The sequence below is a fragment of the Pipistrellus hanaki genome, assembly GCF_964339955.1.
Source record: "Pipistrellus hanaki genome assembly, chromosome: X".
Lineage (NCBI taxonomy): Eukaryota > Metazoa > Chordata > Mammalia > Chiroptera > Vespertilionidae > Pipistrellus > Pipistrellus hanaki.
The window spans coordinates 68,115,118-68,142,703 of NC_140524.1; the positions used below are offsets into that span (position 1 = coordinate 68,115,118).

The following is a 27,586-nucleotide window of genomic DNA, read 5'->3' on the forward strand; positions in this document are numbered from 1 at the left end:
ATGAATGAGAAAGTCCCTTTCAAAAGGAGGTTCTCCATCTTCATTTCTGAATTTGATAGCAACCTGGATTACACAGGGAGAATTATATCTACCTGGGTCACTGTTACAGTTGTATTTAATTGCCATTTTTACTTCTGTGGGAACAATACCTTTTGTTTCTACTTCAGATTGGGCTTTATTTTTCTATCTCATGTAGCATCTTGTATGATTTTGTTTATTCATTTATTTCATGCATGAGGTTGTTGATGTTGATCATGAGTCTCTCTGAGCAGCCTTGGTTTTCTGGCATTGCTAATCTTTTACTTGTAGCTTCAGTTGTATCCAAAATATAGAGTTGAGCAAACTTCTGAAAAACACCATCCAAAGAATGTAAAGTTCCAGTAAGGTGATAAACTTGTCTGTGTATTCTAAAAAAGTATGGCTCATATCCTAATGGCAATGCAATATTTGCACCCATGGATGCAAAAGCAAAAGATCTATTTATGGAACGAATATTTTCCATGAAATTTTTCCTGTCAGAATCTTCGTTTGTCATTAATCTTTTTAAATATGCCGGGTAATCTGGAAAATGTATATCATTTGGACAGACTTACCCTTTGCTATAACATCAAGTACATTTCCCATTGGAAGGTTTTTCATTAGAGAAATTTAGTGGTAGGCAAAACTCACATCTAACAGTCACTCCACCACAACTATGTTCAAGAATTGCATCCTCATGTATTCCATTTTCACTGAGAAGGCAGTTCCTACCAGTATTGGTAGTATTTGTTGATGACTGTTCTCTGGACATATTCTGTCATCACCATCACCTTCTTTCAACTTCAAAGGTAAGTTGGTCTTTAGACATTCTGTCCATGATGCCGGTGTTTTTTAGCTTCAGAGAGCCTTTTTTCCAATAGCTGCTCTTCAGACACATTATGTTGCAGGTACCACCTTCTTTCAAGATCAGACATACGTTGCTCTTCAGACATTTTTTGTCGATAATGCCGGCATTTTTGGCTGCAGAGCTACGTTGTATCAACGTTTGTTCTTTAGACATTGTCCCACCTCTCTACTGTCATGGCATGAGATGCAGGTGAATGAGAGTCCCGGCTGTCAGGCCGCTGAAAGCTGTCTGACCAACGGCTAGTTCTGTGGGGGTGGGACTTCCTCCTCCCTGCTGTCAGTTTCCACAGCTATGATGAGGAAGCTGGGAGCGACCAAGGGAGCCATGCCCTACAAGCTACCCACTCTCCACCTGCTCTCCTGTTCTGCTCTCCATGCCTGCAGGCTAGGCCTGGTGCCACCAGCACCACTACCCTCATCTCCCAGGGCCCACTGATGGTCCCAGAAGCCTGTGGGCATGACCAGCACTGACGCCCTCACCTCATGGGGCCCAACAATGGTCTCGGGAGCCTGCCCTCACCTCCCAAGCCTGGGATGGTCCCGGGAGCCTGTGGGTGTGGCTTGGCACTGCTGCCCTTGCCTCCTGCCTGGCAATGGTCCTGGGAGCCTGCAGGCATGGATATGCAAATTAACCCACCATGTTTGTTGGGTTACTTTGCATACTCACTCCTGATTGCCTGGTGGGTGTCACAGAGGTACGGTCAATTTGCATCTTTTATTAGTGTGTGTGTGTGTGTGTGTGTGTGTATACATATATATATACATATATATATACATATATATATATATATGTATATATATATTAGAAAGTATATTTTTAATAGAAAAAACAGTCAGCTACTTCTGATAGCAAGAAAGTAGTATTAATGACTAAATAATAGAACAGAACTTTAATATTTAGGATGATAAAAATAGTGCCCAGCCAGCATGACTCAGTGGTTTAGCGTCAACCTATGAACCAAGAGGTCATGGTTTGACTTGGGGTAAGGGTACTTGCCCAGGTTTTGGGCTTGGCCCCCCCTTCCTTACTAAAATCAATAAAAAGATATATATTTTTTAAATGTAAGGCCAGTTTTGGAATGGTTCATCTAAAATCTCAAGAAACTAAAATATTCAGAATTGTGTGAAAAAAATAGAAAATTTCTTTTACATAGTAGGGATATAATCATTATTATATGTGAGATTGTTTTACCAATATCAATGGAGAAAGAGATTTAAGAATAAACTTTATACTGTAAACCTAACAATTATGTTCCCTAAGTACACAGAAACTGTCTTCTAAGTCACATACAAAGTATTATTTTGGAAGGCAAAGAGTAACTTGAGTACACATTAGGTTATGTTTAATTTAGTTGGCTGGAAAAAATAAACTGTAGCATACTAAAAAAAAAAAAAAAAAAAAAAAAAAAAAAAAAAAAAAAAGAAACTATTTACACCAATAGAATTTTCCTATTTAAATATCTAAATAAAAAAAAATAACCTAATTATTTTCTATTCAAAATCCAGGATAATATTTTAACCAAATCTTGGCAAGAAAAGGAGTTTACTTAACTACATGACAAAGGGTGAACTTTACCTGAACCCTGTGCAACAAGGAGACAGAGAAGGTTTAGAATTCTCCCCATCTTTTTGGTTGTGAGAAACAACTAACTTCAAAGGACCACCTTGCCCTCACTTATAAGACAAATCTCAATCTTTTCATATGACTCATGTAAAACACATGATAACTCTCCTTCTTACCTGCTTCTATAAAACATCAAATTTCATTCCTCTTACATGAGATGCATCCCATTAATAAGGTTTTTCCCATTGCAACAGACTGCATAAAATCACCCCCTTAATTATTTGTCCTTTACAAAGCTACAGTAATCAAAACACAGTGGTAACTAAGAGAGTATGTATTAAAAGTTATCAACACAAGATTTAAAAAAATGTAACTATTGGGAGAGGTGTCATAGCAGCATAAAGAGACATAAACTAATGGAACAAAACAGAGATACCAGAAATAAATCTCCCCATATATGGTGAAATGATTTTTTTGTAAGGGCACCCTTCAATGGGAAAAGGACAGTATTTTCAACAAATGGAGCTAGGAAAATTCGGTATCCACATAATTTGGGATTCCTTATGGAAAGCTCCTGCAAAGCATACATATGTAGTCAATTACCATTTTTGTTGCACTTATTTAAATAATCATGTCAAATCTAATGAGGCTAGACTTATAATGTAAAGAGGATTCAAAAAGGGGGGTGACTTGTCATTAGAGACATTTATGTTTCAATGGAAAACTATAGTACACCTTTAAGGATCATTAGATTCTTATTCTGTTTATTGTCTTTGAACTGCCTTTACCCTCTTGGTAATTACATTTTGTCAGTGCCTACCAAATTCTTAATTATTCTAGTTTCCTTCGATATTTGATTCCAACTCCCCAAACTAACATTTCCAGTTTTTCCCAGACTCCTGACTTGTCATCACTAAGGACAAAAACTGCCAACTTCCCAAAGCCCTGCAAGCTGAATTCAGACAACAATCTTGATTAGAACTTCAAACAAATTAAGACAACATATCATGTATGGGGAACATTCATGCATGAGGTTGCTGCTCCATATGCCACGCAGGATGCCATTAGTTCAATATCTAGAAATCCTCATAATTGATTGCCCAAACACCAGGTCTCAACAAATAGTTCAGCTGCTTTGTAACAAACAAATGGTGACCAAATGAGAAATTGACTTATATTGTTCAAAGAATAAAGAATGTGTATTCTTCCCTTAATCAAGCAAAAGGACAGACAGGAAATCAGGGTCAAGATGGAGTATTAGGATGATCCTGAGCTCACCTCTTCCCATAACACACACACACACAAAAACAAAACAATCAAAAAAAAAAAACAAACTACAACTAGATATAGAACAACTATCACTGTGAACTACCTGAAGATTAGCAGAACATATTTTTCCATAACTAATATAAAGAAAAAGCCACATCCAGATGGGTAAGAAGGGCAGAGATATAGTCTAGTTAGGACCCACACTCACAGTGTGATGACCCAAAGTAATAGGGATATCACAACTGTAGAGGTCTATCCTTAGGAGTTAGAGATCTGAACCCTACATGGGCTCCTAAGGGCAGCACATCCACATCAGGGAAAGAAGTACCCATATTCTCTATACTAATAAAAGCTATATTATTATCTCTATAATAATAATATGTTAATTAGACCAGACGTCCTTCCAGGTGAAGCTGGGGCTGCAAGGGAAGCCTGGGTACCAAGTGCCAGAGGGAAGCCGGTGCCAGCAGCTGAAGAAAGGAAGGCCTACTCTTGCATGAATTTCATATATCAGGCCTCTAGTCTAGTTATAAAAATCAGTGGAGCTTACATTTGGGAGAGCTGAAGAGCTGTAGGAAACTGAGACTCATCTCTTAAAGAACCCAAGCACAGCCCAGCCAATGTTGCTCAGTGGCTGAGTGTTGACCCAGGAACCAAGAGGTCAGCATTCAATTCCCAGCCTGGATGCATGCCTAGGTTGTGGGCTCAATCCTCAATAGGGGGTGTGCAGGAGGCAGCTGATCAATTATTTTCTCTCATCATTGATGTTTCTCTCTCTCCCTCTCCCCTCTTCTCTATAAAATTAATAAAAAAATATACTTCTGTGGTTTTCTAAAATATATTTTTATTGATTTCAGAGAGAAAGGGAGAGGGGTAAAAGAGATAGAAATACCAATGATTAAAGAGAATGATTGATTGGCTGCCTCCTGCACATGCCTCACTGGGGATCGAGTGTACAACCTGGGCATGTGCCCTTGACTGGAATTGAAACTGGGACCCTTCAGTCCACTGGACAATGCTCTATCCACTGAGCCAAACCAGCTAAGGCTAAAAATATAGTTTTAAAATGAACTTATACACAAAATCCCTCACAATGACTCCCAGCACAGAGATGCACCAGTCTAAAAAATGCCTAGGTCCTATGTGAAGGAGATACATTGATCAATCTTAAGACAAGAGCTGGAAGAGCAGATATATGTTGGAATTTTCTATAGGGATGGAAGTACTTGCAGGTACCATTTCTATTTTTTTTTTTATAATGTTTCTTCTTATATGTATCAAAACTCATACTGAACAATGAATTCTGGGTTGCAAAAGAGGCTTTATTTTTAGCACCTCTATGTAGTTTTTGTCCACAAATTACAAAAACAAATACAAGTGCTATCTATGTACCATTTAAAAAAATTTTCTTCCACCTAGCTGAGAGGTGCCATTTTTGACATTCTCAATTAACCTTGTTAATGCTGTTTACCCCAGACTGGTGTTTTAGAGAAGCTGCCCACTCAACCTGCCTACCCCAACTTACAGCCCTCCAAAGTGGTTCCCACTCTATCACAAAAAAGCAGACACCCTCAGCCTATACCAAAACTCACCCAAAACATCTCCAGACCTACACCCAGCATGCAGATTCAACAGGCACTAGTATCTCTCAAAAATGGCCCTCACCATGTCATAATTGAGGGGATGGGCTCAGATAGCATCAGAGCCCTTCAAAGCAGGTCCTGCACCACCACACCAAGTAGATGGCCTCAGATGGTATCAGTACTCTCTCTAAAGTGGCTCCCATTTTAGGAGCAAACCCCCACACACCAAAGCATTCTCAGTAGTCAAGGCCAAGCCTTCCAGCCAGCAGCAATGAAGACCTATTGCTCACATAAGTGTGCCAAAGCCGTTGTGGTAAAACCCACCAGAGTTCTGACCTACACACCAGTGTTCCCACAGCAGCCACAGCCAGACCTCAGACATCCAGGGTGGGAGATAGCCCCACCCATCAGAACACAGGCAGCGGTTGTGGCTGGGCCTTATAGACAATCAGGCCAGACGCCAGAGGCTAACCCTACCCAACAGTGTACCCACAGCAGTCATAGCCAGACCTCACAGACAGCTAGGCCAGGGATGTGTCCTGCCCACCTGCATATTGACAAGTGTTGAGGCTGAACCTCATAGCCAGTAGATTTGGGGGCCAAACCCTTCCCACCAGCATGTCCCAGAAATCACATCCTATCTAATAAAAGATAAACATGAAAATTGACCATACCTCCCTATGCCCACAAGCCATGCCCACCAGCCAATCAGGCATGAGTATGCAAATTAACCCAACCAAGATGGCAGTTGATTTGCATATCCAGGCACAGAGAGAAGACTGAAGATAGCATAGAAGAAAGCCAAGCGCCACAGAAGACAGCGATGCTGCAGAGAAGCAAGCGGGGGGCGGAGATGGGAGAAAAGCAAGCAGGGCAGAGGAAAGCAGGCGGAGCAGCAGAGAAGTGAGGGAAGCAAGTGGGGTGGTGGAGACAGACACAGAAAACCTTATTCTTGCAGGAATAGGTCCAAGGAAGCCCTATTCTTGCAAAAATCTAGTCAGATTATAATAGGTGAGTGGACACAACCTATACAAGGGAAACCCCTGTAGCACATGACTCTGGAGACCAGGGAAGATTGTGCCACTGGGTACCACAGGAGATCTTCTACATAAGGCTACTCTTTCAAGAATGGAAAATGTAATGTATCTACCTAATACACAAAAACAAGTGCACTTAGGTAAAATGAAGAGATAAAGGAATATGTTCCACATGAAAGTTCATGACAAAAACAAGAAAAATAACTAAACAAAATAAAGACATTCAATCTACCATATAAAGAGTTCAAAGTCATGATTTTAAAAGTGTTCACCAAATTCAACAAGGAAGAACACAGTAATAACTTCAACAAAAAGATAATAAATACTATAGAAAAGGATCAAATGAGACTGAAGAATACAAAACTGAGTTGAAAATTACACTAGTGTGAATCAACAGTAGATTAGATGATGCAAAAAAGAATATTCACTGGTCTGGAAGGCAGAGTACAGCAGTGGAAATCACCCAATCCTAACAGTAAACAGAAAATAATAATTTTTAAAATGGGGTTAGTTTAAGGCACGTCTGGGCCATCAACTGAACTAACATTCATATTATAGGGATCCCAGAAAGAAGAGAGAAAGGGACAGAAAACCTGTTTGAAGAAATAAAAGTTGCCCTGCCTGGTGTGGCTCAGTTGGTTGAGCATTATTCCACGTACCAAGAGGTCACTGGTTCGATTCCTGGTCAGGACACATGCCTGGGTTGAGGGCTCGATACCCAGAAGGATGCATGCAGGGAGCAGCTGATCGATGTTTCTCTTTCATCAATGTTTCTCTCTCCCACTCCCTTCCTCATTCTCTAAAATCAATAACATATTTAGAGGGAAAAAAGAAATAAAAGATTAAAACTTCCCTAATCTGTGAAAGAGACATCCAAGTTGAAGAACTACAGAAATTCCCAAAAAAAATGAACCAAAAAAGGCCCACACCAAAACACATCATAATTTAAATGCCAAAAGTTAAAAATATTCCAAGTGTCCATAAGTAGGTGAGAGGATAAAAAACCTTTGGTACATTTACACAATGGAATACTACACAGCCATAAAAAGAAGGAAACCTTATCCTTTGTGACAGCATGGATGGGCCTGAAGATTATTATGTTGAGTGAAATAGGCCAGTCAGAGAAAGACAAGTATACATGATCTTACTTATATGTGGAATCTAATAAACAAAATTAACTAACAAAGTAGAAACAGTCTCATAGATACAAAGAACAGACTGACAGCTGTCACAGGGAATAGGTGATACAGGGATGTGTGAAAAAGGTGAAGGAATTAAGAGAAAATAACAGTACAGTAAAACATTGATATAATGGATTAATTTGAGCAAGGGGGTGTCAGTTGAAGCTGAAAGTAGGTTTTCCAAATGCATATGTTAAAAAAATGACAAATTAGTTTACCTGTTTTTACTTATGTAGAAACATTTGTGTAATTAAAATTAAGTGTATGTACAAAAACTTTAATTTCACAGAAGAGTTTTCTAGTTGTATTACTGTAATTTTAAATTTATACTGAATAGGTATAGTAAATGCATGCATTCACCAGTCACCCGAATAAACAAATGAACAGCGCTGAGACATGGCTTAGTGCACATGGGAACATTGTAGGCATGCAAAAACAGAACCAGTTACCTCAAGATGCGGCATGATCACGTGCTAAGCATTCCTCAAACATTGTTTATGAGTGGTGACTTGGATTTAAATATGTAGACTATAGTTGTAGATATGAAATATTTATGTCAGCAAAATTACTAGTCTTTTTTTCTTAGAGAAAACATGTTAGATATATTGCCTATTCACTAAAATTTGTCAAAAATAACAGTGAATTAATAACAAAGAATTACCTGTTAATTTAATTATAAGCAAATCTTATTCAAAAGCATTTTAAAATTAACAGGTTGTTAATTTTTACATATGGCATACAGACTGGAAATTCTGCCTGTTAAATCCAAAGTCCATTAAATTGAGGTCCTCAAAATCAAAGGTTTACTGTGAACTGATTAACAGAGGGAAAGGATGTGGGGGAGGTAGCAGAGGGTAAGGGGAGATAAATGGTGATGGAAGAAGACTTGACTTGGGATGGTGAACACATCATACAACACACAGATGATGTATTATAGAACTATACCCCAGAAACCTCTATAATTTTGTAACCAATGTCACTCCAATAAATTCAATAAAAAGTTTGTTAAAAAGTTTTATAGGGAGGACCTTAAAAAGAGCAAGAGAGAAACAACCAGTAACATATAAAGTAGCTTCTATAAGAGTAAAAACTGATTTTTCAGCAGAAATTTTCCAGGCCACAGAGGATAACACAATATATTCTAAGTGATGAAAGGGGGGGGTGGGAATTTCCATCCAAGGCTACTATATCTGGCAAGGCTACCATTCAGAATTAATTGAAAGACAGGTAAGCAAAAGCTAGAAGCATTCTGCAACAATAAACTGACATTATAAGAAATGTTAAAGGGAATTCTTTAAGCAGAAAAGAAAAGGCTAAAACTATAAATTATAAAATTCATAAAAGAGAAAATCACCAATGGTAAAGGCCAAAATATATTAAAGGTAGTTAGTTAATAACTTATAAAGCTAATATAAAAAGTAAAAGAGAAAAGTAATAAAAATTACCTATATCTACAATAATTACTAAAAGACACACAAAAAGATGCAAAATATGACATAAAAAAACATAAAACATGGTACAGGAGTAAAATATTTGATACTTTCAGAATGTTGTCATACATAAGCAACAATCAACTTAAAATAAAATTCTATATACATAGGTTGTTATATATGAATCTCATGGTAACAAAAAACCAAAAACCTATAATAGATACACACACAAAAAGAGAAGAGAATGGAATCCAAACATAATATACCTTTTAAGCCTGGTCGAAGTAGTTCCAATGGAGAGGTTGAGGAAGAAGCCAAATTGCAAAGGGTTTGAGGAGTAAATAAGATATGAGGAAGGAGAGATGCCAGTCATTTCTCCCAAGGCAAGATTGTCTCTGACCCAATGTAGAAAAATATGTGTACATTTTACCTTTGGAAATATCTCCTTTTTAAAAAAATTCTACAACCTCTTTAGCAATGTCTCCTTTTTCTTACAGTCATACTTCCTAATACATAAACAACAATAAATAAAAATTATGGAATTAAAATTGTTACCAAAAAAGGCATTCAGCAGCTTCTGAACTTGAATATTGCTGCCCACGGTTCGGTACAATCCCTCTGTCTTGATCCCTAGGAAAGAAAATCAGGTCAGATTTGTTTATACAGCTAGAGCTTTCATTTACCTCAGGGTAAAAAAAGTAGGTACTTACACACTGGAGTCAGTTCAAACAGGAAAGGATTACCCTATTCTCTCCAAGCTCTCCAGACCTCTCCAAAAATAGGGGAACAATCCTCAAGCATCTCTAGAAATTATTATCTTCATACTTTCATTCGGATTGTATCAAGCCCTCATTAATTTGAACAGAAGTGAACATACACTATAGTAAAAAGAATAATTTGCTTAGGGGTGTAGCAGCAGAAGATTGAGAATGGTGCTACCATCTTGGAAAGGAACTAGAATCTAATTGAAAAATAAAATAAAATAAAATAAAGCAATGTCAACCTTCAAGAGATCCCTGAGCAGTGACAGAAAGGAAGAGAGGGTTGGAGTATGGCAGATGAAAAATAAAAGGCCATTTTATGCATGGAGAGGACTGAAGCAACATTTCAAAGAAAAAAAATAGACTGGTCATACAGTACACTGACCCATTTATAATAATCTATTGTATAATAATAAAAGCATAACATGCAAATCGACTGAATGACCAAACAGCAGAATGACCATCCGGATGACCTCCCAGTCATCCACGCTATGAAACCCACTGGCGACAGGCCAACGAAAGCAGGTGCAATGCCATTGGTCAGGGGCCTGGCCATTGCCCCATGACCACCCTGTAGAAGGAGGCCTAGGCCACTCGCCAGCGGGGTGATCAATCAATCGGGAGGCTCCACAATTGCCCCAAAAAGGGAGGCCCAAGCCACTGACCAGCGGGCTGTGGTGGGTGGACAGGGCCTCCCCCTGAGTGGGTGACATATCACGGAACCCAAACTAGGTGGGTGGGCAGGGCCTACCTCTTTGGGGCGATGGATCATGGGGCTCCTAGATTGTGGATTGTGAGAGGGCACTGGCCCATCTCCTAGTACATGAAATTCATGCCCCGGGCCTCTAGTTTCTAAATATTATGAGAGAGAAACTTGAGAATATCATCAACCTGAAAAAATGTTTATTCCACATTTGTCTGAATTTGGTTTTGCATCCATCAATTTTTAAACCAATATCTATTCTGGCACAAACTGAACTCTTGTTTATTTAGGACTATCATCACAGTCCTACTTGAGGAGTGCCAGGTAGTATTTAGGAATACTTTAAAAGCCATTTAAAGATCATTCTCTTAAAAAAGCAGGAAACCACAAATTACCCAAATATGCTTGTGTATCACTGGTTTGGAAATCACTGAAATTATACAAACTGTGTTAGTGTTCAGTGTTTATAAACAGTAATTGGTCCTGAACAATTGATTACATCATTGCTACTTTCGAGAAATTGCCCAGGATAAATTCACATTGGCTATATTCAAGCAATACCAAGCTTATGGTTTATTACCTTACCTTTTGTCTCAATGACATTGATGCATTTTCTAACAAACTTGAAGCCTACTTCATTCAGCTCCACTGTTTCGAGTAAAGAAAAACAGAGTTAGATGTTGATGTACACAAACTTCACCTACCAAGCATTCAGTTATCTTGCTAAGATATTGCATAGAGAATTAGGGGTTTGACTGGTCATATCCAATCATCGTAACTAGAAAGGTCCTTTTCATGGGTGGGGGGTAAGAGTTTTTACTCTTTATAACACAAAATGCTTTTAGTTAGTCCTTTGCATTATGTCTGCTTTAGGCATGAACAACAACTAATGTGAAATGTCAGGCTGGAAATGGACACAATTTCTATGTGTTTAGAACAAGAAGGATATAATGTGCTTTTTATATCACTATTGCTATACCCACCATAAGCAAAGATAAAGTGACTTCCTCAAAGGACAATTTTTTTTTCAAAATAGGTATTAATTTCATTCCACAGAGTGACATCCATAAACACACTTGCATCAATATTACATATCATTGATGACATCATTTACTATGAATAAGACAAATGGCAGTTTATAACATCAGTAGATCAGCAATTTGACTCACTTTCTTCCTGTTTCGTTATGGGGCTGTGGTAAATCTACAAAAGAAGAGAAACAGAAAGATCCACAGCTGTAGTGAATCATTATAGGTAAGTATGGCTAATAAAATTAAATAAAAACCATTAACAACTCTAACAAGAAGGAAAAGTGGGCTAAACAGAATCATCTTTGTCTAAATCTTTAGAAGACAGCTGAAATAATCCCTGAAGATTACATTGGATTTCACACTGCTCACTGCAACTAAAGTTATGACCCTCTTAGACATTTATTTAGATAAAGCTTGGAGGGTTTTTCCAATGGAGCAAGAGAGCATAAGAGAAAGGAAGTGGATTTCTCATGCGTACCTGGGTAATGGGCATGTGATGGTAAAATTTAAACATTCCCAATACCAGCCTCCCTATCCCCAAAGACTGGTTAATAGGTGTTTCTCTGTGGAAAGACAAGTGTCCAACTGAAAGAGATCCAGGAAGTGACAAGATTTTTCTGCGTCATCTTGAACTATACATTTTAATAGCTATGAAAAGACCAAAGAAGAGATTCTTGACTCTTCAAGTCTAGCACTGGTTCTACCTCATTATGAAATCTAGAGCATATCCTTTTCATTCTCTAGACTTCAAAATTCACACATCTAAAATGATGAGAATTAGATATGTTCCTTCAAGCCTAGCAGCCATACAAGGCCCATAAAATTATTCAGTCTGCCGTGCCAAGACATTAGGGGTGAGTTAATTAAATGTTTGGCCAAATATAACAGGCTAATTTTTAAGTTGACAATTTTGTATGGCCTGCAAATCAATTAATCTATCTATCTATCTATCTATCTATCTATCTATCATTTATCTATCTATAAAGCCAGCGACTAGAACGCCATAATGACTGGAACTACCAGTCACTATGACGTCCACTGTGGCCAGCAAACCGGCCTGATTGGGGTGTGGGGCTGGCCAGCCAACCTCCCAAGGCACCTCCCTCCAGCCGGCCATGCCCCTGATCTGACTCTCCTACCCCAATTGAGGGTGGGGCAGCCAGCCAACACCCCCATGGCCCTTCCCCCTGGCTGGCCCCACCCCTGATGGGCCCCCACCACTCTGATTGGCCCACAGCCTCTCCCTCAAGCCAGCCCCACCCCTGATCAACCCCCAACCCCAATAGGGGGTGGGGCCGTCAGCCAGCCAACCTCCTGCAGCCCCTCCCCCTGTCCGGCCCCACCCCCAATTGGCCCTGCCACCTCAATTGGGGCAGGGCCCGCCCGCCAAGGTCAATATCCTACCATCTCCTCCTTCTGACAGGCCCGATCCATGCATGAATTTGTGCACTGGGCCTCTAGTGATGTTATAAATATCCAAATGGCCCTTGACAGAAAAAAGGTTACCCACCCCTGCTTTAAGCAAAGCATGCAAAACATGTATAAGTTTAATAGATTGGTATGTTAAGTAAAGCAGCAACAACATTAGCAATGTTGGGATACAGGAAAGCAATGTTAGGATACAGGAAATAAGTTCTCTATATGCCATCTGTTAGCGTGCTGTAACAATCTTTTATTTTAAAAGAAACATTTTTGCATATGTGTATATACCCATGAATATTTGAATGAGAGAGGTTTCCATGCTGGCCCTTGCTGCCACTTTGACAAACAATATATTTGTATTAAGTCTGCCATAATCAAGCTGGTAAAGTTTCACATTCAGTGGGCCCATGTTCTAGCATTATTCTCCACAAAAACCCTTCTGTATCCTAAAAAAACTAAAGAGAGAACAATTTCAGGAGAGATATTCAAGAGGAAAATGCCTTGCTAAACCTTCTAGCATCCTCCTAGAGAAACACCAAAGACATGTAATAGTTAAGCTCCAGATTTCTGGGAGGGGAAGGAGAAAGGACAGGTCCTGGTCTACATTCTGGATGGCATTCCTCACGATATCATTTCACATTTATAGCTATCTTCTTGGTTGCTATAAATGCAATTTTGGATCTGTGCACTCCTTTTTAGATTCCAGGGCACTGATGACAATGAAAGAGAACCCTGGAATATATTTTCCCTCCTAGTAAGGTAAATAAAGCAAGGAGATTATACTATATCCAAATACTGTTAAATCACAGTAGCTTTGCACCCACACTTCAGACTAGTTAAAAGCACCTAAGAATAAAATATCACATTATGGTTGACAGACTGACTTTCATTTGATTTTTAAATAAACCCTGCAAGATAGGTAGAAAAGAGATTATTAAAGCCATTTTGCTAAAGAGAAGAAAACTGAGTCTCAGAGAGATGAAATCACTTGCTAAAGTTTATACAACCACTGACTGGCAGAACCACGATCCAAATCTAAGCCTTTCATATTCCAACATTATGAAGCTGATATTATTTCATATGTCACCAGAAAAAACCTACTGGAAATATATTGAAAAGAGAAAATTCTTTTCAATAATTTCTTACTGTTCATATTGGTCTTTATAGAATAATCACTAATACTAACACTTTAAAGACTCTATACTCCTGTACAAGAAGTTTCTAAATAGAATGGTACATCTTGGCACACAGGATGGCAATGCCATCTCCTCCACTAGATGTGCCCTTAAAGATAATAAACTGATTTCTGGGAGTAAGAAGGGGCAGCAAAAACAATTTTGAATAAAATCTTAATAAATGCTTGTTTACAGCTATGCCAATTATTTTCAGTCTTTCTATATGAACATATATTAATTATATAAAATGAAAAAGGCTTAGTTTTCTTTATGAAGGTCTTATAGCCACAGCTGTATAATGTAAAACTGGAGCAAGAATCTATGGGCCCTGGATTCTAGGCCCAGCTTTGATGTCTTCTGTGTGGGTAGTCCTAGAGATGCTCCTCACCTTACTGTTGTTTTTTAATTTATGGGTTTTAGAGGGGGCGGGGAAGAAGGAGAGGGGGGGATATCAATTTGTTGTTAACTTGCCTTACTTGTTAAAAAAAAGATGGTAAGTCAACAAAATTCCTGCTGGCTCTAAAATATTTGAGTCAGATGGATCTATTACCCTTTAACTGTCCTAGACCTACTTGTACCACTAGAGGGGACTCATACTCTTGGCAATGCTGTAGAGGTATCCCCAGTGTCTGAAGTAACTTACAGGCTCTTTCCCATCCATGGCCTCCATCCATAGCCTTCTATTAGCTTCTGAAAGGGCCTGTAGAGTGATGGTTCCTGGCCTAAGGAAAAAAAAAATGAGAAGCTGAAAGCAAAACACTCATCTGAGAGAATGGAGTCTTGTGATTTAAGGCCCCCCTCAGCCCCAGGAAGTGTCACACTGCATAGGCACAGGCCTAATCAAATTTTTCAATATGTTTTACTCAGAAAATTTTTCAAAGTATTTTTTACTCAAAAAACAACAGAATATTGCCGAAACCGGTTTGGCTCAGCTGTAGAGCGTCCGTCTGCAGACTGAAAGGTCCCAGGTTCGATTCCGGTCAAGGGCATGTACGTTGGTTGCGGGCACATACCCAGTGGGTGGTGTGCAAGAGGCAGCTGGTCGATGTTTCTCTCTCATCAACGTTTCTAGCTCTCTGTCTCTCTCCCTTCCTCTCTGTAAAAAAATCAATAATATATATATATATATATATATATATATATATATATATATATATATATATATTTAAAAAAAAACAAAACAGAATATTTAGAGAACAGTAACTCTGGGAACCCCGAGGGAAGGGGTATCTTGGCTAGGGTGGGGAAAGAAAATAGGAGGGCAGATGCCAGGACACCTCACCATAGTACACTTAAATTGGCCCTATACTGCTTGAGCCAAATTGAGGCTCTCCCTGCCTCTCTCAGAAGCCAGCCATTTGGTCTGAGCTATAGGGGTGAGCATGTTCATCATGGGCACATTCATCTTCAGGAAATTCGCTTTGCTACTTCCACCACCTAGGATGCCCAGGAGAATTTCCAATTGGCACAGCATGCACAGTGTCTAACTTAAGCAATCTTATGACTAATAATAACTAAGAGTTACTAAATGCTCACTAGGTATTAGGTCCTGTTCTAAGTATTTTATAGGCATTAATTTATTTAATATATCCAGGAAGCCCATAAAGCAGGTACCACAGAGAATGTTTTATTTTTTTTTAATCCTAGTTTACAGAAGCAGTAACTGAGGAATATAGAGGTTACCCAAATTAACATATTAGGTAAATATAGTAGATCAGAATTTGAGTTCAGTAATTCTGGCCTAGAAGCCATGTTCTTCCTTAACCACTTAGCCGGTTTGGCTCAGTGGATGGAGCGTCAGTCTGCGGACTTAGAGGTCCTGGTTCAATTCCGGTCAAGGGTATGTACCTTGTTTGTGGGCACATCCCCAGTAGGGGGTGTGCACGAGGCAGCTGATTGATGTTTCTCTCTCATCGATGTTTCTAACTCTCTATCCCTTTTCCTTCCTGTCTGTAAAAATTATATATATATATATGTAGCCTACAAGTAAGTAAAATAAAATTGCCATTAAGGCCCTCTGCCATGATGAAGAGGCCTTATAGTTTACAGTTTAAATATATATATATATATATATATATATATATATATATATATTTTTTTTTTTTTTTTTTAAACAGTAAACTATAAGGCCTCTTTAAACAGTACACTATAAGGCCTCTTCATCATGGCAGAGGGCCTCAATGGAAATTTTATTTTACTTACTTGCAGGCTACCTATACCCAGAGATATCCCAAGTTGTTGTACTGTGTATTGTCTTTTTCAAACTTCAAAAAACAAAACAAATTGGAAGTTTGGGATTGACAATATTATTACAAGCATAAAGTCTCCTTGCATTCTTTACCTCACTGTGCCATTATGAGAAGCTTGCTCTTCTCATTACTTGTATAAGATGAGACCTCTCTCAAGTCACGAAATTATAAGAACAATGATGAGAGACCTGGAAAAAGTCATTGGAGCTCTGTGGGCCCCTTTCATTATCCATAAGGGTGTTAAAATACACAAGTTGGAAGGTGCTTTCTAGTCCTGATATCATGCGATTCCTGTTCTACCTGCCCTTTCATCTCTTACTTAATTAAAGTACACCTTAAGAAAGAACACTCTTAAATCATCTTTAAAAAATAATCAATTGAAAACCAAGACTTGGCTTTGGATAGTGAATTCTTTCATGTCTATCTTTCTCTTAGAAACCCCCAACCTTTTGGATATATCTTACAGGGCTAGAAAGTCTAGAAATCTTTGTAAAGGAAGCTATGTAGCTGAATCCTGCAGCCAGAAAGAAAAGAAAAAAAAACTAGAAAATGAGCAACAGACAGAAAAGCAGAAACTGAAGACCAGATACAATATTAAAACCATTCTGAAACTGAGCTTCCCTAACTGGGAAATAAAAAATCCAGAATGTGTCCTTGCTTCACTTTACAGAGAAGCTGAATAAACAAGTACTATTCAAGAAGCATTTATAGATTTTTAAGTGCTACAGCAAGTCAAATTCAAAGAACAATACTGTTTATGAACAGAATGACAAAGTACTGACATCTAATCTAGGGTCTTCTATTCTGACCTAAGATAAATCTTTTGCCCTTCCTGAGGTCTCAGTGACCCATTTGGAACAAAAGGCATACACAGCACATTTGCAGAAGAGTGTAGTGATTAAAAGTGCGAGCTTGGAAAGTAGAATGACTGGATTTAGATCTTGGCTCTACCATTTTCCAGTTATGTAATCTGACTTGTTTACTTTCTCTCTGTCTCCTTGTCTTCCTTTGTAAAATTGGAATAATAATACCCCTACCTCATGTGACTGTGGTAAGGACTAAAGGACATTATCACTTAAAGGGCTGAGAATAGTGCTTGGCATATAGGAGGTATTCAGCAAATGTCAGCATTTGTGCTGCTGCTGCTGTAGTTGTTATTGTTATTATTATCATTGCCATTCAAGCTCTGATGGGTTATGAACCTGTGGCTTCAAATGTTGGTAGGAACACTAATAAAAAGATATCCTATATTCCTACCAACATTTGAAGCCACAGGCTCATAGTCCATCAGAGCTTGAATGGCAATGATAATAATAGCAATAACAACTACAGCAGCAGCAGCACAATGCTGACATTTGCTGAATACCTCTTATGTGCCAAGCACTGTTCTCAGCCCTTTAAGTGATAATGTCCTTTAATACTGCTGCAGCAACTAACAATCACCCCAGCCACCAAGGTGTTTTCATCAACACTGACTCCAGTCCCTTCACCAAGAAAAAATGATAAACTTCATTAGGCATTTTCAAGATGTGTCTTTCATAGGATATGCATTTCTTTCTTTCTTTCTTTCTTTCTTTCTTTCTTTCTTTCTTTCTTTCTTTCTTTCTTTCTTTCTTTCCTTCCTTCCTTCCTTCCTTCCTTCCTTCCTTCCTTCCTTCCTTCCTTCCTTCCTCTCTCTCTCTCTCTCTCTCTCTCTCTCTCTCTCTCTCTCTCTCTCTCTCTCTCTCTCTCTCTCTCTTTCTTTCTCTTTCTTTCTTTCTTTCTTTCTTTCTTTCTTTCTTTCTTTCTTTCTTTCTTTCTTTCTTTCTTCCTTCCTTCCTTCCTTCCTTCCTTTCTTTCTTTCTTTCTTTCTTTCTTTCTTTTTTTCTTTCTTTCTTTCTTTCTTTCTTTCTTTCTTTCTTTTTTAATCCTCACCTGAGGATGTTTCCATTGACTTTTAGAGAATGTGAAAGAGAAAGGGAAAGACAGAGAGCAACATCAAAGTGAGAGAAACACTTTGATTGGTTGCCTCCTGCATGAGCCCTGATCTGGGCCCTGGCCAGGGAGGAGCCTGGAATCTAGGTACATGCCCTTGATCAGAATCGAACTCAGACCCTGCTGTCGGCAGGCTGAGGCATTATTCACTGAGTCAAACCGGCTAGGGCAGGATAAGACATTTCTTAGCCTTCCAGCAGCGGATCTTCGTTTTTTTCTCCAGAAGTGTGGTGGAAAAACCCTAAATCACCTTTTTGGATTCTTATTACCCAAGTTACTAAGAATATTACCAGTGGCATACAGGAAGCTTAGCCAATGTGCAGTCAGAAAAGATGTTTCCTCTATAGTTCACACCAATCGCAGGATGGGCCCTGCCCAGGCCTAAAGCCTCTGGCCGAAGCTTTAGGCTTGAGCAGGGGCCCTCCAGCTCCCTATGATCACCAGCTCCGCCCCTGCCCAGGCCTGCCCAGGCCGAAAGCCTCTTGGGAAGGAATGGAACCCTAGCTCCTTACAATCAATCACAGGGGTTCTGCTCCTGCCCAGGCCGAAAGCAGACCCCACAGCTCCCCGTGATTGATTGTAGGGGCTACGCTCCTGCCCAGGCGATCAATCACAGGGGGTCCACTCCTGCACCAGGCCAAAAGCCTTCAGAGCTTTCAGCCTTGAGCAGGAGCAAAGCCCCAGCTTCCTGCGATTGATCGCAGGGCATATGCTCCTGCCCAGGCCTTATCTCACAATGACCTGGGTGCCAGGATGCTCCTGGGACACAGGTGCTGGACAACTGTATATGCAAATTAACCGCCATCTTGTTTGGGTTAATTTGCATAGTTACTCTGATTGGCTATGGGTGTAGTGAAGGTACAGTCAATTTACATGTTTGTCTATTATTAGGTAAGATTATAATTGGTCCTCCAGGTTCCTTTCTAGTAATATGATCATTCCATTAAATTATATTCTATTACTCAGTACCTATTCCATAGAAGCAATAGACTGAAATAAAATATAGAAGCCTATTTATTCATTGAAATTTGGACCAACCTCCCACCTACATAACATGTGTTTATCCAAAGTAATTTTAATTGCTCTCATTTTAAAATTTAAAGGTTAAATTCCCCTCTTAAAAAATGTCCTCAGGTCAAGGGGGAAAAAAAAAAAAGGTGTGGGGGGGCACCAAAGAGAAACAAGTAAAATAAAGTCCAAAATTTGTAAGCCTTGTCTGAAATCAGAAAGTTGATAATCAAACTAATTCCACTAGACATAAATATCTGCAAAGTAGGAAAAGTCTATATGAAGTTTGTACCAAGTGGAAGAAAATATTACTCCCCAGTACTATTACCCTCCATCACATCTAGCTCCTATTAAAATGTTGTCCAGCCCAGTCAATATAGCTCAGTGATTGAGCATTGAGAAATTCACTGAGAGGTTGCTGGTTTGATTCCTGGTCATCATTGTTGTTTCTATCTCTCTCCCTCTCCCTTCCTCTCTCTAAAATCAAAAAAGATATATATTTATTAAAACTGTGTTCCAATTCACTTGTTCTTATATGCTACTAGAGGCCTGGTGCACAAAATTCATGCACTCAGGCGGAGGGAGGAGACAACCTCAGCCCAGCCTGTGTCCTTTCACAGTCCGGGAGCCCTTGGGGGATGTCCAACTGATGGCTTAAGCAGGCAGTTGGACATTCTTAGTTCTGCCAGAGAGGCAGCAGAGGTTCCCGTTACTGACGCTGCACTCACCAGCCATGAGCCCAGCTTCTGGCTGAGTGGCATTCCCCCTGTGGGAGCACAGTGACCACCAGGGGAAGATCCTGCATTGAGCATCTGCCCCCTGGTGGTCAGTATGCGTCATAGCTACAGGTCGTTCCATCATTCAGTTGATTTACATATTAGCCTTTTGTTTTATAGCAGAGTTTGGCAAACCTCGGCTCGTGAGCCACATGCCGTTCTTTGGCCTCTTGAGTGTGGCTCTTCCACAAAATACCATGTGCAGGTGCGCATGTACAGTGCGATTGAAACTTTGTGGCTCATGCGCAGAACTCGGTTTTCAGCCTGGGCAAGTCTACTTTGAAGAAGTGGCATTAGAATACTCAAGGGGCCAAAGAACCACATGTGGCTCGAGAGCCTTGGTTTGCCGACCACTGTTATATAGGATATTAGGAGATTTTAAAAGGAATGAGTTTTGTTATCTTTTTTTTTTTTTAACCATTTATTTATTTATTTATTTATTTTTACATATTTTATTGATTTTTTTTTGCCCCCCTCCCTCTCTCCCACACATCCCCTCCCTCCCCAGAGTTTTATGTCCATTGGTTGTACTTATATGCATGTATACAAGTCCTTCAGTTGATGTATTATCTCCCCCAGATCCTCCTCCCCTCCCCGCTGAAATTTGACAATCTGCTTGTTGCTTTTCTGTCTCTATATCTATCTTTTGGTTCATCAGTTTATAATGATCTTTATTATCCACAAATGAGTGAGGTCATGTGGTGTTTCTCTTTCATTGATTGGCTTATTTCATTCAGCATGATGTTCTCCAATTCCATCCAGGTTGCTGCAAATGATGAGAATTCCTTCTTTTTTATGGCAGCATAGTATTCCTGATCTCGGAAGCTAAGCAGGGTCGGGCCTGGTTAGTACTTGGATGGGAGTTTTGTTATCTTGTCCTTTTTGTCACATCGTTAAACACTGACCTTTTGCATATATGATAGCAAATTAAATCCTAGGAATGACTTTTTCTGCCTAGAGCAGGTGAGGCAAAGCTGATTGAAGCTTTCATAGAGAGAACCAACACTGGGCCAGGTCTGACAGGGATCTCTGTGAAGGGTGGCCAGAAGAGCTAAGACAACGATATCATGAATAGATTTGCTCATTTTCATCAACAAGAGATGATAGAGGAAAAGATCTACCCAGGCTCAGCACCTTGTACAGGGGACATTATCAATCCACATCAGCACAGCTTACCTTTCATTAGTTTCTATATCAAAACAGAACCTCTTGTCAATAGACTCAGTCTTCCTTCTCACGCAGTACTTCAGGGTTAAGTCCAAGGGCCCCTGATAGAAGAGAAGGATTAATAGTCAATTTGGAGGGGTGCACAAAAGCTTCTGCATTCTACAGTGTCCTTTGTGTCACTTGGAAGGCATCTGTATAGCCTCACTGAGAACCTTTGTCTCTTCAGATGGTAGTTGCAGCAAGATGGCAGATGGTTTCTCCCTGCTCCAAAAATCAATAAATGGCTGAGACGAAAAGAAAATTATATTCAAGGTAGGCCATCACTCTTTTCCAAATGCACCAGATTAAATAGGAAGCTCATTTCACATCATGTAAGCCTTACCTTGTAAGGGGAGTGAAGGAGAAACAGGCTGCCCAGAATCACATTAAGTGTCCAAAATAAACTTTTTGTTAGATGTCTAGGTAGGGAGATTGCTATGATTAAGTGGCTTTCTGCAACCCTCCTTCCATTAAAGTGGCTAATGGAGGAGGGAGAGACAAACATTTCTCTTCTCCACTTCTAGACTCTCGAGAATATCAGAGTTTCCAAAAGCAATGACTCCAAAGATAGGGTTGGAGTAAGGAATTTAATGTGTGTATTAGTTAAGGTGGCATTTGGTATTTCATGTGCGCAGAATGGTTTGGCCCACCTTAGCCTTGTGGGCACTTAACAAGGCCAATGAAATCCACCTTTTCCACAGGTTAAAATTCCCCAGTCTTACACTAATTAGTTTCCCTCTATTATTTCAACAGAGACAATGTGGTATAGGTAAGAGAAGTAACATTTATTAATCTCCTATTAGGTGCCACACATTACACTAGTTATTCATAAACCAACTTTCTTCATAATCTTTGGAGGAAGCTCAGAGAGGTAAAATGGCTTATCCCAAGTCACCCTAGTTGGTATAATGAAAATGGCAATAAACTAAGAAGCTTAAAACCTGGGGTCTTGTCTCAGTTAGGCCATTTACTAGCTATATGATCCAGGGCAAATAATTTTGACTCTCTGAATCTTAACTCCACAGCCTATTAAATGGGAATAATACACACACCTTACTGTTTCAAATTCAGAAACACTCCCCAAATACCAGGCCTATGCCTAAGCACTGTACCATCTAAACTGGCTGATACAGCTGATAATCCAATTATTTTCTCTCATTGACACACTCAACCACCAAAAGCCTATTCTGCTGCTGCTCCTGCACTATGCAAACTCAACTCTAAATTCATCTTTCAATCTGTCTTCCCTGCCCCAGCATTTAGAATATCAAGCATTGTTAGTTGCTCAAGATGAGAATGATTCACAACTGCATTATGTACTCACCCTCCTACTTTAAATTCTGAATTCCCTCACATTTGGTGGCATCACAGCTCAGGGGCCTAGGTCTTGCCCTCCACTCCAGGTTCCCTTGCAACCACCCCCATGAGTGTAAAACTACTCTTATTTCATACATGTATCATGCTCTTTAATGATTCCATAACTTTGCATATACTGTTTCCTCCACCTAAAATGTCTATGTATATTATTTGCCTGGTTAAACTCTTACTTGTTCTACAACCTGAAATTTAGTTAGATTTCCTCTAAAATCCTTCCCAAATAATATACATTGACATTATGTGTTTTCACAATTAATTTATATTAAAGCTTTATATTTTCATGAATCATTTCCTTATTTGACTAAGAAATCCTCAAGAATGTGGGCAATGTTTTATTTATCTTTATATCTCTAGTACATAATAAACAGCACTCAATAAATGTTTACTACGTCATCAACCTTGCCATTTTTCTAAGAAGAAATATGACACCAAGCAAAAAGTACTTTACTCAAAATCAAAAAGCTTCTATGCCACCCTGGTCAGCATGGCTCAGTTAGTTGGAGCATCATCTTATGCATCAAAAGGTGGCAGGTTCAATTCCTGGTCAGGGCACATACTCATGTTGTAGGTTCAATCCCTGTTAAGATCCATGTTTCTCTCTCACATTGATGTCTCTCTCTCTCTCTCTCTCAATCTCTCTCTCTCTCTCTCTCTCTCTCTCTCTCTCTCTCTCTCTCTCTCTCCTCTCCCCCCCCCACACACACACTTGCTCTCACTTTCAAATCAATATAAAAAATATCACCAAAACCGGTTTGGCCCACTGGATAGAGTGTCGGCTTGCAGACTGAAAGGTCCCAGGTTCAATTCCGGTCAAGGGCATGTACCTTGGTTGTGGGCACATCCTCAGTAGGGGGTGTGCAAGAGGCAGCTGATCGATGATTCTCTCTCATCGATGTTTCTAACTCTCTATACCTCTCTCTTCCTCTCTCTGTAAAGAAATCAATAAAATATATTTAGAAATATATATATATATCCTCAGGTGAGGACTAAAACAAACAAACAAACAAACCATGTTTGGGAAAGTGATCTGTAAAGTGAGCAGCACAATATAAATGGAAGCTGATAGGCTGAAATAATAGGGAACAGTGTTGAGTACCATAGTCAGAAAGAGGGCTAATTAGTCTATCTTCAAATTCAACTAACCATACATCACAGTGTTATTGCGAGAGTAAATGAGGCACATGATGGAAAGTATTCAGCACCTGACACACAGCAGACATTCAATACACAGTGGCTTTTTACGATATTGTAATTCTCATTTATTTGTATTATTTGGATTTTTAGAGCACAAGTTAATGATAGGAACTAAGACAGAGAACTGACAAGAAGTCATTTCCAACTATAATTGAGAAAAATTCAAGTAATTACTTCCACCTCCCCTCCCTTTATAATGGAAAAACATGTTCCTCTTTCCATTCCATAAGAAATACCATAGGAAAACTATTAAGGCTGTGACAGCCACTCAATGAAAAGGGAACATGGGGAGATAAACTAAAAGAAGGGCTTGCTCTTATATGTTAGGAGGATGTGAAATTGGCATTCACTGCCTGTCTTGAGTTTTGCAGTAGGCACCTCTGAGCAGGAGAGAAAGGGCCTAAATGAGCTTACTGTCTAAAAAAGGAACTTTCAAGTCCAGGATTTGGAAAGTAATCCTATATAATAAAGAGCTACTATGCAAATGGTCATCACACCATAACAGCTCAGACACTCAACAATGGGAAAAGAGGCATGGGGACCAACCAGTCACAAATGAGCTCATGAGAGAGGAATGGGGACCAGCCAGGCAGCGGCCCAGGAGAGAGACAAGCCACCCACCCCATGGTTCTGGGTGCCAGCAGCTGCACCTGTGCCCTGGGAGAGGGACAAGCTGTCTGCTCTGTGGTCCCGGGCACCAGCGGCTGGGGCTGAGGCTGGGGCCCAGGAGAGGGACAAGCCACCTGGCCCACAGTCGCCAGTGCCAGCAGTTGTGCCTGCACCTATGGTCTGGGAGAGGGACAAGCCACCCGCCAAAGGTTGGGGATGCAACCCGGGAGAGGGACAAGCCTCCCACTCTGTGGGTCCAGGCACTAGTGGCTGCGGTTACACCTGCACCTGCAGCCTGGCCCAGGAGAGAGACAAGCTACACACCCCGCAGTCCCAGGCGCCAGCAGCTAGGGCTGCGGCCCGGGAGAGGAACAAGACACCTGGCCCACAGTCCCCGGTGCCAGCAGTTGCGCCTGAGCCTATGGCCTGGGAGAGAGTCAAGCAACCTACCCTGTGGTCCCAGGTAACTAGCACCTGCGGCTGTGCCTGCAGCCTGAGAGAGGGACAAGCCACCAACCTTGTGGTCCCAGTGCCAGTGGCTGGAGCTCTGGCCCAGGTGAGAGACAAGCTGCCCGCCCAGTGGTCCGGGCCACCAGCATCTGCACCTGAGCCTGCAGCCCTGGAGAGGGAGTAGCCACTCGCCCCACAATCCTGGGTGCCTGCGGCTGTGGCCCAGGCGAAACCGCCTGCCCACAGTCACCTGCGGGAGCGGACGGCCTGGACAAAGCCAGCCCAGATTCTGGGTGCCTCTGGCCAGCCAGAATGAGGAAATTCTGGGTCCGGGTGCAGGGCGAGGCAGAGGTGGTTAGGGGCAATCAGACCAGCAGGGGAGCAGTTAGAATCAATCTGGCTGGTAGCGGAGCAGTTAGTGGTGATTAGGCAGGCAGGTAGATGTGGTTAGGGGCAATCAGGCAGGCAGAGGGATTGGGGGTGATCATGCAGGCAGGCAGGCGAACAGTTAGGAGCCAGTGATCCTGGATTGCAAGAGGCAGCCGGACATTCCCTAAGAGATCCCTGACTGGAGAGGGTGCAGGCCGGACTAAGGGAAACCCCCGTGCACGAATTTTGTGCACCAGGCCTCTAGTCCTTGCAGCATGCCTGCCTCCAGAGTCCCCATCCCTTCAGCACCCCCAGCCACCCAAAGCCAGCCCAAGGCACAGGCAAGCCTCAGATGGTGGCTTCCCAGCCACCCAGGGCCACCTGAGGCTCAGGTAACCAGGGTCAGCTGACGCTTGCACTCCCAGCAATGGCATCAGCAGAAGTAAGATAGGGGCATCACCTTCCCCTGATGCTGGGTTGCCTTTCGCACCTGAGGGCTCCTGGGCTCTAAGAGGGGGCAGGCCAGGCTGAGGGACTCCCCCTCCAGTGCATGAATTTTCATGCACCAGACCTCTAGTGTATATATAAAAAGAAAAGAAAGAGACTGCAGGACAGTATTGTTTATAAGCACTTGCCTATCAGGTACATCAGCTCAGTTCCAACAGAAAAGAAAGAAGTTATGTGCTTTGGAATCACATCTAAAGGTGCATTAGCAGTTGGCAGACTGAAAAGTAAGGAAAACTTTGAAGTCATGAATGAGTAACAGGCCCATATGGAAACATGGATGAAGGTTCTGAAACACCTTCATACCATTTGGTATCCTTATTTAGAGTTGCATCCCTTCTCCAAATTAGAAGCAGAGTAACAAAATGTGTGGTTAAAGAACAAAAAAAGCAGTTTTCGGCATCCTGTGACTAAATCTCAATCTTTAATTTTCCATGAACAAGCCACACAAGCAAGATTGTCTATGGAAAAGACCACAATAGAGAAAAATTAACCCAATTACCTTTCTACATAAATTGGGTCTTCATGTACTACAACTTTCAATGCTAACAAGTCACTTTGTCAAATTGTAAAGAATTAAAATACTTAAATATAATAACTAAGACCCAGTCTGAGAGACAATTAAAAGGGCACATTGAGCCCCACCAGTGTGGCTCAGTGGTTGACCTCCTATGAACCAGGAGGTCATGGTTTGATTCCTGCTTAGGGCACATGCCCTGGTTGTAGGCTAGATTCCCAGGCAGGGGAGTGCAGGAGGCAGCCAATAAATGTTTCTCTCTCATCAATGTTTCTCATTATATATACCTCTCCCTTCCTCTAAATCAATAAAAATATATTTTTTTTAAAATGAAACATTGAACTACTTTATCATATTAATAGTCTATCAGCTTTTATCTTAAGAGTGTGTGTGTGTGTGTGTGTGTGTGTGTATTCCCAAAACTCCTGCAAAGGTAGGCAAAAGTGAGATGACAGAATAAAAGTTTTAGCTCTATGGTCCAACATAACAAGCATACATAGCATATCAGATTCTTCCAGTTAAGTAAACTATGTTTTCAGTATATTAAAGTCATTTGCCACATTGGGTAGTGGAGGAATGTTTGGAAGGAAGAAGAAGAGGCATTAACTGCTTAAAGATATTTTAGTATTACTACACAGACTGTGAAGAATAGGTTATTCCAACTTTAGACAACAGACTAACTCTTTTAAAAAGGAAGTTTGAATAAATAAATAAATAAATAAATAAATAAATAAATAAAAAGGAAGTTTGGTAAATTATATTTTAAACTCTTACTATTTAAAAGACTCCTATAATAGAGCTTTCTTAAAAGCAAGACATATTCTCCACCCACAATTCATCCATACTTTTGCAAATTTTCTTTGTACAACATGCCAGGCAGTTGTAATAATTTAGTAAATGGTATGAAAGAGGCACTTTCCAAAGCCCTGACATAATTAACAGAGATCTTTTGCTCAACTGAGAAGTATCGGGCCCAATGCCAAAGAGAACATATGAAGCCATGGCTTGACATGACAGTGATGGATCTGGTTCTTTGACACTAAGTAAACATATATTCTTTTCTGAGATGCAGGCCTGGATGCATTGCAAAAAATGTGGCACCAAAAAAAACTGACCTGCTTAGCACCTGGCTTTTGCTCCATTGGCGTCATGGTGAGTGTTTTGGTCTCTTTCTCATACTGGCAGTAGTATTTCATCCAGGATAATCCCAAAGCCCCTAGAAAGAGAGGCAAAAGTGAGCTAATAAATTAATTTATTGGCTGCATGGTCAGTCCAACTCCAAGATGGAAGCTGTTTATACCTTGGCCTTCAG

General features: G+C 40.4%; 1 protein-coding gene across 2 annotated transcripts in view; it reads right to left on the minus strand.

Annotated features, from left to right (window-relative positions):
• OPHN1 (oligophrenin 1) overlaps positions 1-27,586 on the minus strand; it is a 307,777-nt gene that overhangs the window by 128,328 nt on the left and 151,863 nt on the right. For both annotated transcript variants that reach the window (XM_084869543.1, XM_084869542.1), the window contains exons 10-15: positions 27,390-27,490; positions 21,225-21,316; positions 14,685-14,763; positions 11,583-11,616; positions 10,999-11,061; positions 9,505-9,579 (exon numbers count right to left, since the gene is read on the minus strand). In XM_084869543.1, coding sequence (XP_084725669.1) covers positions 9,505-9,579; positions 10,999-11,061; positions 11,583-11,616; positions 14,685-14,763; positions 21,225-21,316; positions 27,390-27,490 — 444 coding nt within the window. The remainder of the gene's footprint in view (positions 1-9,504; positions 9,580-10,998; positions 11,062-11,582; positions 11,617-14,684; positions 14,764-21,224; positions 21,317-27,389; positions 27,491-27,586) is intronic.